Source organism: Sparus aurata, chromosome 3 (assembly GCF_900880675.1).
Source record: "Sparus aurata chromosome 3, fSpaAur1.1, whole genome shotgun sequence".
Classification (NCBI taxonomy): domain Eukaryota; kingdom Metazoa; phylum Chordata; class Actinopteri; order Spariformes; family Sparidae; genus Sparus; species Sparus aurata.
In genome coordinates this window covers 17,251,714-17,270,294 of record NC_044189.1, presented here as the reverse complement: position 1 = coordinate 17,270,294, position 18,581 = coordinate 17,251,714, and the positions used below count along the sequence as shown (strand labels likewise).

The window sequence follows — 18,581 nt, the reverse complement described above, 5'->3', positions numbered from 1 at the left end:
AAAAGAACATTTCATGCTTCCGCCTGCTGTGACAGTTCGCACCCTACCTCGCCAGTGCTAGCGCCACTGCCAGCCGTTTGCAAGAAAATTACATAACCAAATGCCAGTTATGTAAAAAAATTGAAGGGGGGGGGGGGGGGGGGGGGGGGTGAAATTCAAGCCCATTCAGCAATAGACCTAGAAAAACGTCTTAATTAGGTGAACTTTGAAATATTAATGGTCCTCAGGCCTAGTCAGTCCCTCTGACCTGTTCTATTTGAGATGGAAACACTTTCTTTCTCACTCATGAAGAATTATGAAGTTTGCTTGTACTTCTGATGCATCAAATATGAAGTGACATTACACTTAACCGTTACATGTACCTGGTGCGTGACTTGGCCTTCATCATGACACAAAGTGTTAACCAATTCGTCCTCCTCTACCTTTACCTCCTTTCTCACTTCTTTATATTTGCCTCCTCTGTCTCTCTCTCTCTCTCTCTCTCTCTCTGTCTCTCTCTCGCTGCCTCTTCATCTCTCTCCCCTCCATGTGATCAAACATTCATGTGGCATGGGAATAGCTCCTAGTGTTCCTTTACTTCTGTTCTCCTCCCTGTCTATTTTGAGCGCTGCTTCCAATGCGAGCTGTAAATCACTGGTTACATAAGCCTCTGTGAGTCTCTACCTCTTTCTCTCTCCTCCTCCTTATCTCTGTCTCTCTTTCCTATCTAAACATCCTTCTCTCTTAATCCATCTTCTCTCTGTAACTGCCCTATTCACAATATTTCCCCCCCCACCCCCACCTTTCTCTGCAAGTCTCTCCCTTCTCCATCCGTCTGTCCCTCTACATTGTGCATTCTTCTCTTCGTTCTAGTTAAATGAGCGCCAGAGTACGAGCTCTCAATGATGCATGAGGTCTCCCCCCATTGATGAAGTCGACATCCCTCAGCCTCGCAGCCTTATGAATAGTAAATTAATGTAGATCTGCATTTGTCGCATGAGTGTTTTGAGTATCCAAGACAGTCTTCTTTTATAAGTTGGGACAACAAATCAGTCGGCTGTGCGTATTTGTGCGCAAATTGTTCATGCGCATGTGTTTGACTGAAGCTGCAGTGAGTCCAGGAATGGTGGGAGAACACACAAACGGCTCTTATGTGGTTATATGTATGTTGATGTGCGTAGGAGAGGAAAGTACAGGGGCCGGTCCATGCTTTCACAGGGCTCTGTTGCCAGAGCAACCGCCTGAGAGCTGCTGGTGGTTTGCGAAACATGTGACGTGTAGTCTGATGAGACAGCTGACAAGACGGAGGGGAGGGGAGGGGGACAAGAGGGTAGAGGTGCTGAAGAAAAAAGGGAGAGCTCACTGTTCGGGCGAGTTGATATCCTCCAGGGGACCTCTGTTTATTCTGGAAGGGTCCATGGAGCCCCACTGCGCCTGGGGCTTCTGCTCCAGGTGGTTCTTTAGTATCGACTTCTCTCCGTCTGCAGTGAAAAGACATGTCGGCATCATGAGAAATATGTGTCAAACGGGATGTCACACTCATGAGTCGCAAGTGCCCGGCGCCTGAGACATGACTGAGTACCAATCCTCACACCTGGAGTCTGGATCTAGGTTTTTTCTCCAGGTGTTCGGGTGGAGGAGGAGCTGATTGTGCATTATGATGTTTTGGATCCTGACACTATTTAAGGAGCGATAAAAATATGCACCTTCCAAACGAATGCATCAATATATAGTGAGTCATGATGAACTCTCAAATAGCCACAATGGAAAAGAAAAGTCTAGTCTGTACAATGTGTCAACCTAGTCAGTTTCCAGGTTGTGTAATCAAAACACATTATAAAGCACGGGTAAAAAATAAAAATAAAACTGACAGTAGAAGTAGAAATGAAAACAAAGGGAAAGGAATCATGAAAATAAGACAGGCCAGGAGAAAAGAAGCCTAATCTAGAGAGGAAGACAGAAGGGAACAAACAAAGGCTTCCTAAAGTGATTTCTGCATTCTCCGGATGTTACAGGCGATGAGGTTGAGACACAATAAGAGCTGCTGTAAACAACCTCATCAGCATCCCAAAATTGTACCTGGAGAGTAATGGAAGGATCCCTTTTCTCCCCTACAAAGTTTTTTTCTCCAGATGTCCCAGATTTCCCAGCACTTGCTGACCTGATTCACTGATCACAGCACTCCATGTCCCAATTGGACATCTGAGCTGGCTGAACTCTTTGGTGCAGACTAGTCCTCCTTTGCATTTTGAAAAAAAAAAAAAAGAAAAAAAAAAAGCCTAACCTTGTAGCTCTCCCAGCTGTGTTAAAAGCACAGACTTGGATATTTATACACTTCATTATGGATTCAGAGGATGTGTTCATTCCACAAAGAAGTGTCACTAGACCTCAGAGCCAGCCCGAGAATTTTACTGCACAATAAGACTTTGAGCAGTTTTGAAATTAAATGTTCATGTGCAAATGTGTGGAACACGGATCAATCAAGCAAATTAACCCGTAAATCTCAACATCTGTTCTTTAAAGTTTCATGTTTACAGAGAGTGCAGACAGTAAAACAGCACAAAGAACAGCGACTGTTGGCTTTAATTCAGTGCAGTCATGAGCAGCTGCTTGGTTTACCTGTGACTGGGTGATCTGCAGTGCACAGATTATTGCCTGTGGACATCAAATTTTCAACTCCCCCCTCAGAGTCAGAGCCAATGGAGTGACGCTTGGACTTATTTCTCCCCCGACAGCTGCTGTAACCCTATTATTTATTTATAATTCATACTTTCAACCGTGCAACACTGACTCAACAGTACAACAGTTTTGTGATTCAACTGTGCAACACTCTGCTATACTCTGGCATTAACACTGGATATATACTGTATATTTGTAGTATTTCTTATTTATTTTTTTAATGAATTTTTCTTTCAAATTCAAAGTCTAATTCTTTTCAGATATGTTGGCGTTACATAATGTTCTTAAATGTATTATGATGCACATATTTTATGTATTTTTTATTTCTAATTTTTCTAATTTTTCCATTTATATTGTTCTTGTTAGATTGTTATATGTTTCATAATGATGCACTTTGTTTCACATATTTCTTTATATATACAAAACATATATATCTATCTACTGTATATTCTAGTCATACATTCCCATACATTGTAGTATAATACACATTTTTTTTCACATATTTGTCATCTTTCTATTTTTCTTTACATATTTTTAGTTTTATATCGATATTCTTTATATTGTAGCATGAAGCACATATTTTAAAATATATGTTTATTTTCCTATATATGTCATTGTTGTGGTTATTGTGATATTTTTGTAGTATGTTGTACATACTTTTACATACATCTTATTTTAAATTTTTCTATTTCTTTTGTATTTCTTTTTGTTTTATGTTGTTGTAAATTGTAATTTTTGTAGGATGCTTCATGAAATACTTTTGCATATTTCCCATTCTTATAATATAACTCTATATTATTATTGTTTTTTATGTTTTTACATACTGTATATATTGAGGTAGAATCCGGGTATAATCATTTACGTATTTATCATTTTCTCTCTATATCTTATTGTCGCTCTATATTGCTAGATATTGCAAAACAATGCACATATATTTACACTTCTCATTTTTCTATATGTTTCTTATAATTTTTCTATTTTTCTATGATTATCATTTTATATAGTAGTTTCTCTTCTACAATAGCTGAAACTCCAATGTAACACAATTTCCCCTCGGAGGTCAAGAAAGTTCTTTTTGTTTTGGCCTAAAATCAGGTATCAGCATCTAGTCCGTCAGAAAACCACACCTCAGCTGTCATCACTGGTGTTCTACAGCATCGCCATGTGCTGATACATATTCATGAAGGCAGCCATTTAGAGAGAGAGAGAAAGAGAGAGAGAGAAAGAAAGAAAGGGAGAGGGGTGGAGTGTTACTTCTCACCCTTTGTGAGTGAGCGTAATCGCTGTTGACACGGCGTTCTACTCTTATAACAGCCACTCATTCATGGCCCCCCAACACATTTAGACCAGCTCTCTTATGAATACTGATGACTACAGTTGGGAGCCGGCGATGATGATGATGACTGTCAGGCATAAGCAGACTGAGGCCGGGAAAAGTTTATATGCCGCTGATCTTTAAAGGAGGCTTAATGACCTGTGATTTTATTTCCATAATGTGTGCCGGATTGATGTTGGCGAGCAGCACCCAAACGCGCCGTCTCTCTTTGTCTTAGCTTGCGTCTCCGAACTCACAAGATCATTATATCGCGAACACCTCAAAAACCTAGACACTCATACTTTTCTCTCGGAATAAAAAAAAATAATGGCAAGATGAGCCAAACATGAACTTAAGAGCAATATAAGAGCAGCATGGTGTTCATTCAGTTACAATATCAGTCTCTCTTTCGCGCTCAGTTTGTCTGACTGTCTAACGAACTACATTTGTTTTATCGTAAGGAGCAGTCGACCATAGAAATGTAGTTTTATTGATGAATTCAAGACTCCATTAAGAAAAGTATTCATATACAGTAAATACAAATTACATCATCATCCAACTCAAATCAAGTTGAAATGTCGCTAACTTTTGCTTCCTCACCAGACAGCTAGATCCTGGCTTACCCTTTAATTCATGGAGTTTTGGTGGGGATTGGGACAAAATTGAAACAGCTGCAGTGATACCCCTACATAATGACATGAAAGGACAGCCCATTTCTGTTCCTTTGTTGTATCTGGCCCCTTTGCCCCCATGTAAATACTGGATCATTAAACTGTGCTCACTCATTAAAAGGTTGTGGAGTGGAAGTATGAAATAAGCAGCCGTTGAAGGCTGTGAAGTCTCTTTTGGAAGCTGCTTTTTTGTAATTTTATTATTTTTATACCGATTTAAAATGACCACTCCTGCATGCACCGTGGTCTCTTTTGCTGCCATGAAAAGGGGGCAGGAATTTGTCCTTTACCCAAAACAGATTTATGAATAGGTTTGTTTCTCGAAAGAGAAGTTATCCACGTCTTCTTTGTTCCAAAAAAAGTGTCTGGCTATATTTGTATCTGCTCTCTCCTGACAACCTACAGTAACCACGGCAGCACCACATAAGGAGTCTGTCTAAAATAGATGTATTTCTATAAGCCCACACAATTTGAATCTTAGTTGACTTAAGAGAGCCGGGTATCAGCTGCCAGCTGCTGCCAGTACTTTAGAGAGATTACTCTAAACAAATGGAAAATGTGAGAATGTGTTTACTGAAATTACTGCTTGTGAATGATTTGCACAATTCTGCTTTGTGTGTTCAATGAATTGTATCTATCCGTAAGTTTTAATGAGCACATTTTAACCCTGATAGCAGTTACTTGAGATGTCTTGTAAAATCTTTCAAATCACCGACTAACACAGTTTGATTCTGTACTCTTACTGTGAATAATATAAGGTAAAAAAAAAATAAAAATCTTTGACTAATTATCTTCTTGCTCTCTGTGTTCTGCTCCATCAACCAATTGTGCAACAGCACAGAGCTTCTTTTATTTAAAAATCTGTCTAATATGATATCAACCGGGGGGCCCCACTGCCACAACGCAGTTCAAAGCCAGAAAAAAAATTGGGCTTGATTAGGAGGGTGTGTGTCGGCTGCGAAAGATGCGAGGCAGTGAAGAAGTAGAACAAACTAAAACACAAAGAAAATGCATTAGGCACGCCGCTTCTTCTTGAATGTACTCTCTAACTGCCATCGGTTCATTACTATGAACTTTTCACAGATGAGGAAGTTTCTCAGGCAATTCCAACGCGCTCTGCTCCCAAACCGCAGAGTGAGCGCAGCTGCTTTGCTCCCTTACCTCCCCCAAACTCAGACAGATCCATTAGACACCCCCGAGAGCAGCTTTGTGCCGGGCGTGTGCATCAGACGTGCTGGAGCTAACTGCTGCACGTCGCCGTCGCCCTGCGTCTGTAAAAAATGGAGCCCTAATGCAAAGCGATGCTGCTGGGGTGTAACGATTCAGTGATTCACTTTGAGGAGCCCGCCTTCTTAATGTCTAAGACGCAACTGCATAAATTCGAACAGCTTGTATTGGGTAGAAGTCAGGAGGGTAAACCGACACAAGCTCTCTCTGCTGGAAAAGACAGATATGATGTATATCTTTATGTTTCAGCACCTGATAGTTGACTCTGTGTGTGTTTCCATATGCCTGCCTCACCCAGTGGTACACATTAACCGCCTCCCCATTCCTACTTTCATCCTCTCTCCATTGTTTTTCTCATTGTTCACCACACGCCAAATAATTAGGTGCAAAATGTGCAAGAGTGGACTCACTTTACCACCTTTATTGTTGATAAAAGTGTGATATAGGTGTGACTACCGGATGTGTATAACTTGATAAGCGGCAGTGGAGGTATGCAGGTACTGTGGCTAATCTAATGACTCATTCTGAGAGACGTCACAGATGTGTGCAACTCAGACAGAGCGCTCCTGTGTCCCTTCCTCACCTGCAGCTGACAGAAGCTCCAGCAGTGGAGGAAAAAAAAAAAAAACAGGCAGGGTATTTCTTCAAGCTGCATTAAAACCCTTTACTAAAGCCAGTGAATATGCAAATGTTCATACATATAGCAAGGGTTTATTATCAGATGATATACGAGGATTATTTTTCTTTTCTTTTTTTGATATTGTTCTCTTTAAATAATGAATATGCACACAAGTGAACGTCATTACAGCTAAGACAGGACACTACTACTAAAACTAAACTACACTTTCTTTGTTGAATCTTAAAGGCAGGAAGACACTGGCCCCCAACCGTTGGACATCTGAGCGTTTGGGGAGACTCGGATGAGGTCGGGAACAAATATGTTTGGTGTGTTCAGCTGCGTTGGAAGCTTTCAGAGCCACGCGGACGTTGTCTGATCCGATTCAACATGCAAAGTCTGAGGAGGTTGGCTGTCGGCTGTCTGAGCCATTGGATTCTCTGACTGGTTGTGTGCTTGCTGTAGGACCATTCTGATTGGCGGTGTGCTAGTAAATCAGCGCGGTGTGTGGGAGGGCAGGAATACTGTGTGCGCTTTGTTTTTCTATGCACTCCGTTCCGTCATTTCCTGTCTTCATGTGGCGCCACCCGCTTTTTGCATCTCGCGCAAGCGCAGAACATACACGCTACTGTGGAGCTGGCAGCACGTCGAAGCGGTGTGGTCAATGCATCTTTTCTGCCGAACGAGTCAGACAAGAGGCAAGATAGTGGTTGAATAAAGGCAGTTGGCTGTTGGTTTGAGTCTGGGCGGTGTGTGGGGGCCTTAAGTCTGTATTTACTGCTCAATCTAGTTTTCAGCCACCGGTGGCAGCAGTTACCACGACCCAGTCAACCTGTCTCCGGTCACTGAATGAAGAAGAAATGATGCACCATCTTGGATTTCGAATTGGTCGTTTTCTGACTGCAATGGAAAGCAGCATTTCAACATCAGCATATTGTCAGTCATCTGTGAAGTGAAACAATCCCCTTATTGATTGTAGTTTTTCATCTTTTGCACATGAAATAAACTGAAGAGTATGAAGAGCAGAAGTAGCAGAGAGTAGAAGTACTACAGGTGGTTGAGTGAAAAAAAAAAAAAAAAAAAAAAGGCCCTGGGAAAAGTAGGACTGATTCAACTTCTTCACTCAAGTGAAACTATGAAAGTTTTGTACTGAAATGTACTCAAAGTATAAAAGTAAAAAGTATCCCATTAAGGGACACTTCTATCTGCACATTTTGTGCAAAGATAACTGAACCTCACATCAAATTATATAAATTCAAGGACTACTAGACTTAAAGCTAGAATCAGTAGGATTTTACTGAGATGTTTATAAATGCACCAAAAGATGAGATGCTGAGTCTCACTCCCAAAATGTCAAATACTGACATTCTGGGTTGGTAAAACATCCCACACACAGCGAAAAAAATCGAGAAAATAGGAAAATCCAGGCAGAGGGCTGCAGCGTCTCTGCAGACATGAGACACTAACAACGACACAGTGTCCCTCTCTGTGTGTTTCCTTTTTGTTATGCCTGCGGAGCGTGATGTGCACTGAATTTTTGTTTAAAATCAGTCTAATGATGTTGGGAAATTGGCATAATGTAATGACACAAAATATAGATAATGGATAGTTTCCCTAAAATGCATTGAAACTAAAGTGACAAGCGAGTTTTGACGTAAGTAAATGTAAGGAGTAGAAAGTACAGATTTTTGTGAGTAGAAGTAAAAAGTTTTGGGAAAAGTAAATCCTGAAGTAAAGCTCCGATAACTAAGTATTTGTACTGCACACTTGTGCGCTTTCCAGAAAACAAACTTTACAGGAAAGTAAATCACTGAATGCAGGGTTCCTTCGGGATTCAATTCAGGCTGAATTGAAGAATTGTGAGTGCTTTGTGTTTGTGTGTTGTCAATGCCTCCAATGGCTCACACAGATAAGCCTAAATGGACCGTGACAGTTGAAGGGCTGCAGAGAAACACACGGTCAGTTTCTTACCTTTCCCATCTGTGAAGTTGCGTATGCTGAGGATGTTGTTGGCGTCCGGGTAATGGTTCTGTTTAATGTAGGGGGTTTTCTCCGGCGTGTCCTGCAGCTGCATGGTCACCTCCTCCAGCTCTTTGTCCAGCTTTTTAAACAGAAAAACACAGACATTATTTTGGCTATTTTGTTGTCGATTAGATACATCTACAGATAAACTAGCTCATTTAGGCAAAAGGTTATCAGCCACAACACAACAGTGCCCAGTGGGGGAAACAACAAACTGCTACTTGTTTACTTGTAAAAACACATCGAAGAATGCAAAAGACTGCTGTCTGCCAAAAACATAATAACTTCACTTGTCCTCCAACAGTGTCTCAGTGGCTCTTCAATTGCCGCAATCATGAACAAAAGCAAGGACAACAGCGGTAATTCATCTCCGAGAGATGTGAGAGAAAGCCGAGGTGATTGGCCTGGGATTCAAAAATGCCACTCAATGTCAGCGCAAGTCAGCCTTTTTATGAAATTAATCAGAGAGAATGTGCAGTGTTGCACAAAGACTCTCTAAGCGACGACACGATCTTTTGAAGGGATCACAGCTGCTTTTAACAACAACCATTTTATTAAGAATGAATTAAATGACTTTTAGTTCAGTGGCGTTAACTGATTTTGCTCTTTCTTCCTTCTTATGTTGGACCTGTTGTTCAGTTACTGTGTCTTAGCCTGCCACCACTGCACCCTTGAACTTCCTTATAAATAAAAAAAAAGGTGGTTAAATTAAATGTGTATTCATCAGCTCAGACCTCTGTTATCCTCATGCGGAGGCGGTGGTTATCAGTTTGAAGTCCATCCAGTCGTGAAGTGTTAGCCTGGTTGACGCTGGTGACTGAGGTGGATGTCTTGGAGTCTTCCTTCTTCTGGTTCTGAGTGAACTTTAACCTCCGGTTCTGGGTGGCTGCATCTGGGTTGGTTCTCATGGTGATGAACTGTAAAAAGGGGGTTATGGGTATTAGTCACAGCTGCACTATGGGACACAAAAGCTACACGGAACTGTTTACGCCGCATTTAGAGATTTGCGAGCGTGAATGTGGCCATAATTAAGCACTCTAGATTTTTGGCCAAGCAGAGCTATCCACTCGTGCTCGTTCACACAGAAACTGACCTTGGGAACGAAGACCAGGCAGAGCGTGATGGTACTGCAAAAGATGATCACTAGAGCCACAATGCAGAACTGGACATTGGGCTGGTCCCGTGTGAGAAACGACACCGCAGCACCGATGATGCACATGATGCCCACGTTGTAAACGCTCATCCCGATGTACTTGCTGTCGTTGAGAGCAGGAATGCTCACGTTCCTGGTCTCCCATGCTAGGAAGCAGCCAAATAACTGCCAGGGAAGAGGAGAGGAGAAGACAATGGTTTTATCAGACGTCTGAGAGAAGGTTACACAGACTGTTGATTTGATTATGGTTATAGAAAGTCTGAACTCATTCATCTTTGTCAGTGCACAGACAGACAGCTGTGGTGCTGTTACTGCAGTTTTCTTTAATTTTTTTCCTTCCTCTAGTCCTAACATCAGAGTTTTTCTTATCGAATCTTAATGCTTTATGATGTTCAATGCTCTTTATTGTTTTGTTAATTTAATTTTTTATTTATTTATTTGTTTATTTAGTTGGGACAATGCACATTCATTAACACTGATGCGTTAAGCATCAGCATAAATGTGCCAGACTTAGCATAGCTGCTAAATTGAATGATGTTTTCTGATTGATGTTATATATGCTATTTTGGTATGTTGTTAACTGCTGTGCATGTTTTGCAGATTGCCTTGGCTAGTAATTTTGTAATTTTAATCTTATTTTTTATATTCTGTTCTGTTTTTAGGGTGACTTTAACATTTGTCTAGGGACTACAGATGAAAAATAGCCTCTTGGCTAATTCTGGCGCATTTACAGCAATGTTATTAATGTGCACTGTCCCTGTTTTCAAATAAACTTATACATTTCAGCTGTAGTCCCAATGCAGGTTCATCGACAACATAGCCACAGAAGACTTAAAAAGCTTGTAACAACGAAATCCTACGTTGTTCTTTATAAATACTAATGGAGGGCGGGTTGTGAGGAGACAATTCATTTCATGTTATTTTAAGAAAGAAAGTCGAACAAAAATCAACCTTATTAGACAATACATGATACTCAAAAGAGGAGAAATATCATCTGAAGACACTGTTCAAAAGCAGCCTTAGGTTTCCTGCCTGTACAATGTTTATCCGGAGTGAGCTGTTTGTTTGGTGGAACATCAGAGTTGCAGCAGCAGCAGCCTGCTGAATTATTCACTGTGTGCTGCGTAAAGTGGCCTGCCTGCTTATTCTAAAGTCTAAATGAGAGTTAATGGAATGACAAGCAGCAGAATTAAAAGAGCAGTCATCTTGGATTAGTGTGCCTCAGGTGTGTGTTTGCATGTGTGTGTGTGTGTGTGTGTGTGTGTGAGGGCAGGAATGACTCAAACCTTCGTCTTGCTGTGCTGTCCCTCCCTATACCTCATACAGATGTGGGCTGCTGTTGATCACTTCATGCAAACATTCCTTTGTGGCCGTCTTATCATTTTACATCCGAGCCCAATCATTTTCTGACTCTCTTTCCACCTCTCTGCCTTTGACGCTTTCCTGTAGTGTTTGCATTCGCTCAATCTGCTTAAGATGACTTACTGCTCCGTCTCCTCCCGTCTGGGCCTCACTCCTCGCCAAAAAAAAACCACAGTGAGGTTTGCATAATTTACGGTTGTTCCTGCTTCTCGGACATTTTAAAACAGGCTGTGCGGTGGGGAGGTGGACATTTTCAATGTCTCACGTACGACAGCAGGTAAATGTGCTCTGCTGATAAACTCAGAGTAACGAACAGTATTCAAATGCAATCAGTGATCACAGAACACGGTTCGACGACGTTCTATTTGCATTAAGTTCGCAGGAGTTAGAGAAGTAATTGTACAGCAGGGCAACAATAGCAACCTCAAATTTCTATCTATGCCCATGCTGTGATGAAAACTGTGCCTTTATGTCCTTTTGCATGCAATTATGGTAGTTTAAACACTAGCTTATGGTCAAATAATTGTTATATGACTGTCAGGGTTGGGTAGCATCGTAAATTAAGGTTTGATTGAATAAAAAAGGATGTAACCATCACTGAGCTCAAGAGGAGTAATACAAATATATTTAGCATGTGAAGATACATGAATAATTACCACAGGGACACGGGATTACAACTGGCTGAATGTATTTTTCATTTCTCTGTATGTTTAATGTTGAATGTTGGAACGTATTTCAGAAACAGCATCATATTGCAACATCGATCTGAATAGAAAGGCATCAGTTTTCATTCATACACATTTATGAGCCTGTTAAGAGTCAACATCAGCAGATTTGTGCATTCATATCAGATCTCGAGTGTGTAATTTGTGTGTGTGTGTGTGTGTGTGTGTGTGTGTGTGTCCAGCCTGTGAGCGCATGATGAAATTTTGTTTTCTCTCCTCTCACCATTAGCAGTCCCTTGTAGGCATAGACGATGCCCAGCCAAATGGTCATGTGGGTGTTCTCACAGTGCTCCAAGAACGGACGGATGGCTATGTCTCGGCCTTGGGGGTCCGCCTGTTGACAACACAAACACAGAGAAGGGAGGAAGAGAATTTAATAGAAGGGCCCCCCTCAAAAAAGCACCTATTTAATTGTTTTGGAAAAACAAATTAAACTGATGAAGAAAGGATCCGAAGTTCCAGCGCAAACGGGCTTAATTTCCTCGAGGAACAATAAAACCGACGAGGAAAAACCAGTAAACCAGCTGCAGAAGGAAGAAGTCCTCAGTTATAAAACTCAGCTCTTTCCACACCGGTTTTCTTTTTGCAGGTGTTCTAATTTCACATGCAGGGACAAAAGCGACGCAGATCGTCTGCTGCTCGGTCAGAATGAAGGGTGTCAGTGATCAAACGTCCAGGTGTATAATCAAACTGTGTCCCGTCGTAGCCGCTGGGCTCCTCCAAAGTCGGCTCAAGTTAAATTAATCCGTGCTTAGGACGCTAATGGGCACAGCTAATGAAGCTTATTCATTAATGTGATTTACACCTTCTCCTTTTCTTCCTTGTTTCTCACTCAGCCTCTTTCGCACTCTCTCCCCAGCCTGTCCCCTGACTCTTCATTTTCTTCAGCTTCCTTTTCATTTCCACTTTTCTTTCACCACAGCTGGCGACACAGGTGACTTACAGGGCAAATTAGCACCTGAGGTGGATATTAATACGCTAAAACGCGTCACCTCGCCTCTCTCTGTTCTGCACTCTCTGCTTTAAAAGGCCTTTAACAAGAGCGTTCATTTGCCCTGGATGAATTCATCTGAGGCCACGCCAATATATGAAATCTGAGACACCTGGGGCAAGGCTGGGCATTACGCCATGCTGCTCGCTAGGTGTGTGTGTGTCTCTCTCTTCAGGCTTATTTACAGTAGGACATGTCCGTGGTTCAGCAGATGGTGTGTGTGTGTGTGTGTGTGTGTGTGTGTGTGTGTGTTGTGTGTGTAGATGTGCACAGGCATCTACAATATAAGCAAATTCCTTTAAAGCAGAAAGCAATATGACGAGAGATAAAACAATGGAGTGTGCTTAAATGTTAGCTTCCATCCTCGTAAATTCTACACTCAGTGAGCACTTTGTTTGATGTGAATGATCTTTCCATTCATAAATACACACCTACACATACACATCCCTCCAGGTGCTTCACAATAGCTCTTCCACCAGTCATTTTGACCCCCATATTCTCCATTGAGCTCCCATTAATGGAAACTGCAGCTATTCTCTATGACCTTGGAGAATGAATCGACATTAGTGGTCCTCTATAGGATGATCACCTAAAATTGGAAATTGGTGCTTAAAGAGCTGCGCTGATTCACCCAACGGCGACGAGAAGTGGGCCAATACCGCTTTGTTTCTGTGTATTATAGTACAGTTTCCTAGCTTTGATTCCCAGGGTTCTGCCTTGGAAATACAGCTTCCACAGAGTGTACCTCGTGCAACGTGCACTCGCCGCCTTTCAACATCCGATCCCGTAAAGGATTACGTATGCAGTTACACATCACACGGCATGACAACTTAGCAGGCGGAGATCCCCCCCTACAACTCAGATGAAGAGTCAAATTTTCCACCATCTGCCGAAGATCTCCGTAACCTTCTGATGTCTCGAAACAGAGGCACATTAAAGAGCGAGGATTGCTTCGGTGGCAGCAAAGTTCACACACTTTGTCAAAGCACTCTTGTAACCCCTTCCGAGAGTTCCCGTAGCAACCGCGTGGCTCGTGTCACTCACATTTCGGGACTTGGGATTCTTGTTAACTTTAGGTGAACGGCTGGTAGAGCCTAGCTTTCTGCCTTAAAAGCCATCGAGGAGGTGGAGACACAGGAAAGTGGGGCAGGCGATGACGCACAGACAGACTATTTTTTCACAAGGAACCACAATTAATTGACACAGTACAGAAAAGGGATCCTGAGACTTTAACATGACATTTTTCATCGTGCAGCTGCAGGTAACTACTTCATGAAAAAAATATTTTTCAATCTATTTTCAACCTAAGTGATGTGCCGGGACTGAGCAAGAGAAAATCATGAGATATGTATGAGATGCCCTGGTTTGACAAAGTCTCTGGGCAGTAGCCAGTTGCAGGAATCATTTCTGGTCACAGAAAGTGACACAGTTTTATATTTCAGTTTATTTTTCATTCACAATTAAGACAATTTTTTTTCCAAGCAGCTGGCTGCTTTGGACTACAGTAGTTGTGGTAAGGGCTTAATTTGTGCCTGAGTCACTATCAAATACAGTTTGTGTAATATTTAATGTTTTTCAAAAATCGCTTGTTCGCCTGTTTTGGAGGCACTTTAAATCTGATTTTAAAAAGAGATGGAGCGAGCCTTCATGTCACGCAGGGACGCCTGAAGCGTTATTTAAACACGTGAGTCCTGTGCACGAAACGTGAGCTGAGTAATGAGTGCTTTACGCTTCTTAGTGCCTAAATATTTTGATGCACCTCACAAGTGAGTGGGCGTGTGCTCTGCGAAATGATGAAATGAGTGTGGTTAATTTAAGATGTGTGCGCGTAGGTGGATCAGAGGCAATCGATCGGACAGAAAATGTTACTTTGTTTGGTTTCTTAGCCATTCTTATATGGACAGTACTGTAATATTTTGTTCCTCTTCAAAGCTTCTATGTATAACATTCACTACCACTATGTGTCGCATCAGTATCAGCATCTTGGATCAAAACAAATGTGCAGATTTTAGACATCTCCTGTTTTATTTTGTATCTTATATCCCTGTATGTCACTTTTTGTTTTACACTTCCTGTCTTTGTCTTATTCCCCCCCTTATGTTAATTAGCCCTGGTGTATCTAAGTCTGTGTTTACCCTCACTTGTCAGTTTCTATGTTCCTGTTTTTTAATCTGCCACATTTTCTTGTTTTGCTTTTAGGAGCTGTGAAGGCATCCTTCTCCATAATGAAAACATTTAGTGACAGCTTGTGTCCTGAGTGGAAGCATCCGTGGTTGTTATGTTTCTATACTTATCCAAATTTTGTCCTTTTATTTGTCGCCCTTCTGTATAATGGTTTGTCCTTTGCTCAGAGCAAAGATCAGCAAGAGGCCAGATAGCAGCTTGTTTTCAAAATAGACATGTTAATTGCATGTGAAGAAATGCAATTAACTGAATTCATTGCAATAATGAAAACCTGCAATGGGGTCAGGGCGCCTCAGCAGAATCATCATTTATGTATATTTATCTATTTTTGGATGAGCGACCTCTCATTCAAACAACAATTCACCAAAAAGTCACACTTGTTGCAATCATTCTGTTCATTCAATATGGAGACACATTCTGCATCAGTGCTCTTTACATAGTCGCGGCTCCGAGCAAACTTGTGTCACTAACAACAAAATGATAAGACAAAATGAGATATAATGCTTATTAGGCTCGGGTCTCTATCGCAGCGGAGCAGACGGGGCAGAGCTCTCGCCTTTTGGAGGGAAGCTGTCTGGGGAGTTGCCAGGCAACAGGGCTGTAGGCGGCAGGCCGCCCCAAAGCGGTGGCGATGGCAGTAAAAGCGCCGGTTCACTGTCATTTTTCACAGCATTAGCCCTCTAACGGGATCACTCTGGGAGGGCTGGAGCAGGCGCAGCACTTGTGGATTGTCTATGGAGAGATGGAGGCTAGATGAGGCAATGAGGGGAGTGATGGAGGGAAGAGAGAGAAAGAAATACAGGGTTGAATGGGGAGAGGACAGGAGCAAGAAGTATGGAGGGACAGATGGAAGCCGAAGTGAATGGAATAATATAGTGATAGAAGGATAAATGACATAGGGGAGAGGTAAGAGAAATAGATGGTGTCAGTCCTGCTCCTCAAAGAGATGAATGAAGAATAACTTAAAGTGAAGGGAAGAAGAAAATTCAAAAGGAAGCGATAACTGGAGAGCCGAAGAGAGGGCGAGTGAATATGTCAGGGAGAGCGATGGAAAGGCGGAGAGATGAAGGTACAGATGAGATACAAATGATTATAAATTCCGACTGTCTGAATCTCAGATGTGTTCTCTTGACACAGAGAAACACAAAGATTAGTACAGAAGAAAGTTTTATGTTCTTCTTCTTTGAGCTTATTTCAGCCTATTTACTACACTTGATTTGATAAACTCTACCATGAATGCACTGTCTGACATCTGAGACTTGAGAGTTGGCTCCTACAAACATCTAATCAAAATGTCCATTACTCGATTCACACTGTCATTGTTTGACTATTTTGTCTTCCGGGTTAGATCCTTTGATGCTACGACAAAGCTGGAGAACAGGATGCTGTTTGCCAATTGTTTTTTCAAGCCTGTAGTTACCATTCAACAGTGATGTATTTTTGTGCAAAAGTCTCTTCAAGTAGACATTCATGCTATACTGGATTTATTAGAAACCACGACTGCCTGGAAGAGAAAGACAACGCATTCAAAAAACCTAAATATCACGTCTTGGAAAATAATAAGATTTGTGGTAAACTCTCCACACCCTAATTAAAAACTGGTCCCTTGGCCGAAATTGAATATTGTATTCATAATTACGCTTTCCGTAGAATCATTCTGTTTTAGTTACCTTAGAATGAGCCTACAGAGGTAGCGGGTCCTCTTCCATGGAGTCTGCCTTTTTGCACTGCCATGTTTCTACAGTAGCCCAGAACTAACAAACCAAACACCGGCTCAAGAGAAGGTCTGTGGGTTTTTTTTTGCATTTTCATGGCCGTAGGGGAAGGTGAGGCAAGGGTTATTTCTTCATCCACACAGCTAGATGCCCCTAAATCCAATAAACAGGCCCGTGATAAAGCCATATACAGTAAAGCATCCTCTGTTCCTCCACTATCGCAGCTACAAGGGCTTGTTTCTGGACATGGATCTCACTCTGGCTATATGATGGCCCCTGGCCTGGTGGAGAGCAGGGAGAGATAGACCAACAAGTGAGGGAGGATATGGAGAGCTCACTCATTTTGTCACCTGCAGCTACTTCACACAGAGGTGTGTGTGTGTCTGTGTGTGTGTGTGTGTGTGTGTGTGTGTGTGTAGGGGCATATGTCCCCGTAGGCGCCAACATTCTGTCAGCGCACATACGTAATGCGGCCGGGCCTGTGTGTGTGCATGTGTTAGTGTGGGAAAGTGTGTGTATAGATGAGCTATCAGGCAAACAGTGACAGAAACACTCCATCACTCATACGGGCAATTACAACACAGGAGATTTCAGCACGGTGAAAGAATGAGAGCGAGAGATGAAGATGGCAGATAGGTGTTGTGGGTGGAGCTTTGGACTATAATATTTTTGGATATGCGGAGAAAGCGACTGTGATGAAAAAAAAAATGTTAAGCGGGGGGGGTAACGCCACTGAGAATAGCGCAGCCGGAGAGAAAATGGGAATCACGGGGAGGAAAAAATATGTTTTTATGTCCTCGAGGAAGATTGTAAAAGTTTGATCATAAAAACACTGCAGAACAGAACAGCGGCGTGATTATCCCAGGGATGAAATAATTTACATTCACGTATGCCGAGGGGTATTTCAGATCCCTTACAGAACAGTCAGCAATGTCATACGTTGTATAGGAAAAAACAACAACGCATTTTGGTTTTCTGACTGTGTGGATCAGTGCCGTTCTGAATGTCAGCGGGTGGCATCGTGTTCCGCCGATGCCCAGGGTACCGGCGCCCGCCAAATGTTTTCCTGGGCACGGAGACAGGGAGAGAAATAACTGATACAGTGATGTCTGATAGAGATGTCACACAAACAAATCATCTGTTTTCATACATGCAAATAGAGACATTTTTAGCACTTGTCGCAAGTCTCTTTCAGCCTGTCTTCGCTGTCTGAAGTTAATTACTGTTATTAGGGCTTTTAAAGATTACACTTGTGATATTACAGAAAATCTGGTGTATTAAAAGTGAGGCCAACAGAAGTCAAGTTCGAGCGTGATTTTTGGTTTGTCGTCTCGAGGACTGGGGAGAGCAGGAGAAGCAGTAACCCTGAGAAATGTTACAAGGGGTATTTAAAAGAATGAATGAGGGGATGCAGAAAAACCGGGATGAGAGATTTGGAGAGTGGCAGGAGGGGGAAAAAACACATCAAGAGCACAGAGGGCAAAGCGACAGAGAGATGAAAGGCGTCCTGGTGCCGCGGTAATTTGTAGGAAATCATTTGAAAAGCAGCGAGCGCCGTTTTTTCACCAGCCCTCTATGAAATTCTGAACAGCAGTAATGGCCTTTAGACAAGCAGACAGGAGAAGTGCATAGTGGGTGATTAGCTCAGCTGGTCGGACGCGGAGGTTGACGCCAGTGATGCCAGGAAAAGAGAGTTCATACCCATTTTAGGAGATATTTTTCTTGCACGCTCGCCATGACATTAACCGCACATGTCCAGCTATTACCAAGATGGCAATATTAGTGTAATTTCAAGTTACAGACAGCAGCTCTGATTGCTTCATCCTAACCCTAGCGGCTAAATTATGCATAAGTTTGCCTGGAACTATAACTGCGGCATTAATATGCACCCATCTCCCCCTATTATTCTTCCCATATGGCATATTTTACCCGCAGCCAATCG

At 42.1% G+C, this 18,581-nt stretch overlaps 1 protein-coding gene across 1 annotated transcript in view; it reads right to left on the bottom strand.

Moving 5' to 3' along the window:
- Positions 1-18,581, bottom strand: part of gabbr2 (gamma-aminobutyric acid (GABA) B receptor, 2) — a 194,996-nt gene that overhangs the window by 5,196 nt on the left and 171,219 nt on the right. Inside the window, exons 14-18 of the mRNA XM_030412068.1 lie at positions 11,973-12,083; positions 9,603-9,827; positions 9,244-9,426; positions 8,459-8,588; positions 1,343-1,460 (exon numbers count right to left, since the gene is read on the bottom strand). Coding sequence (XP_030267928.1) covers positions 1,343-1,460; positions 8,459-8,588; positions 9,244-9,426; positions 9,603-9,827; positions 11,973-12,083 — 767 coding nt within the window. The remainder of the gene's footprint in view (positions 1-1,342; positions 1,461-8,458; positions 8,589-9,243; positions 9,427-9,602; positions 9,828-11,972; positions 12,084-18,581) is intronic.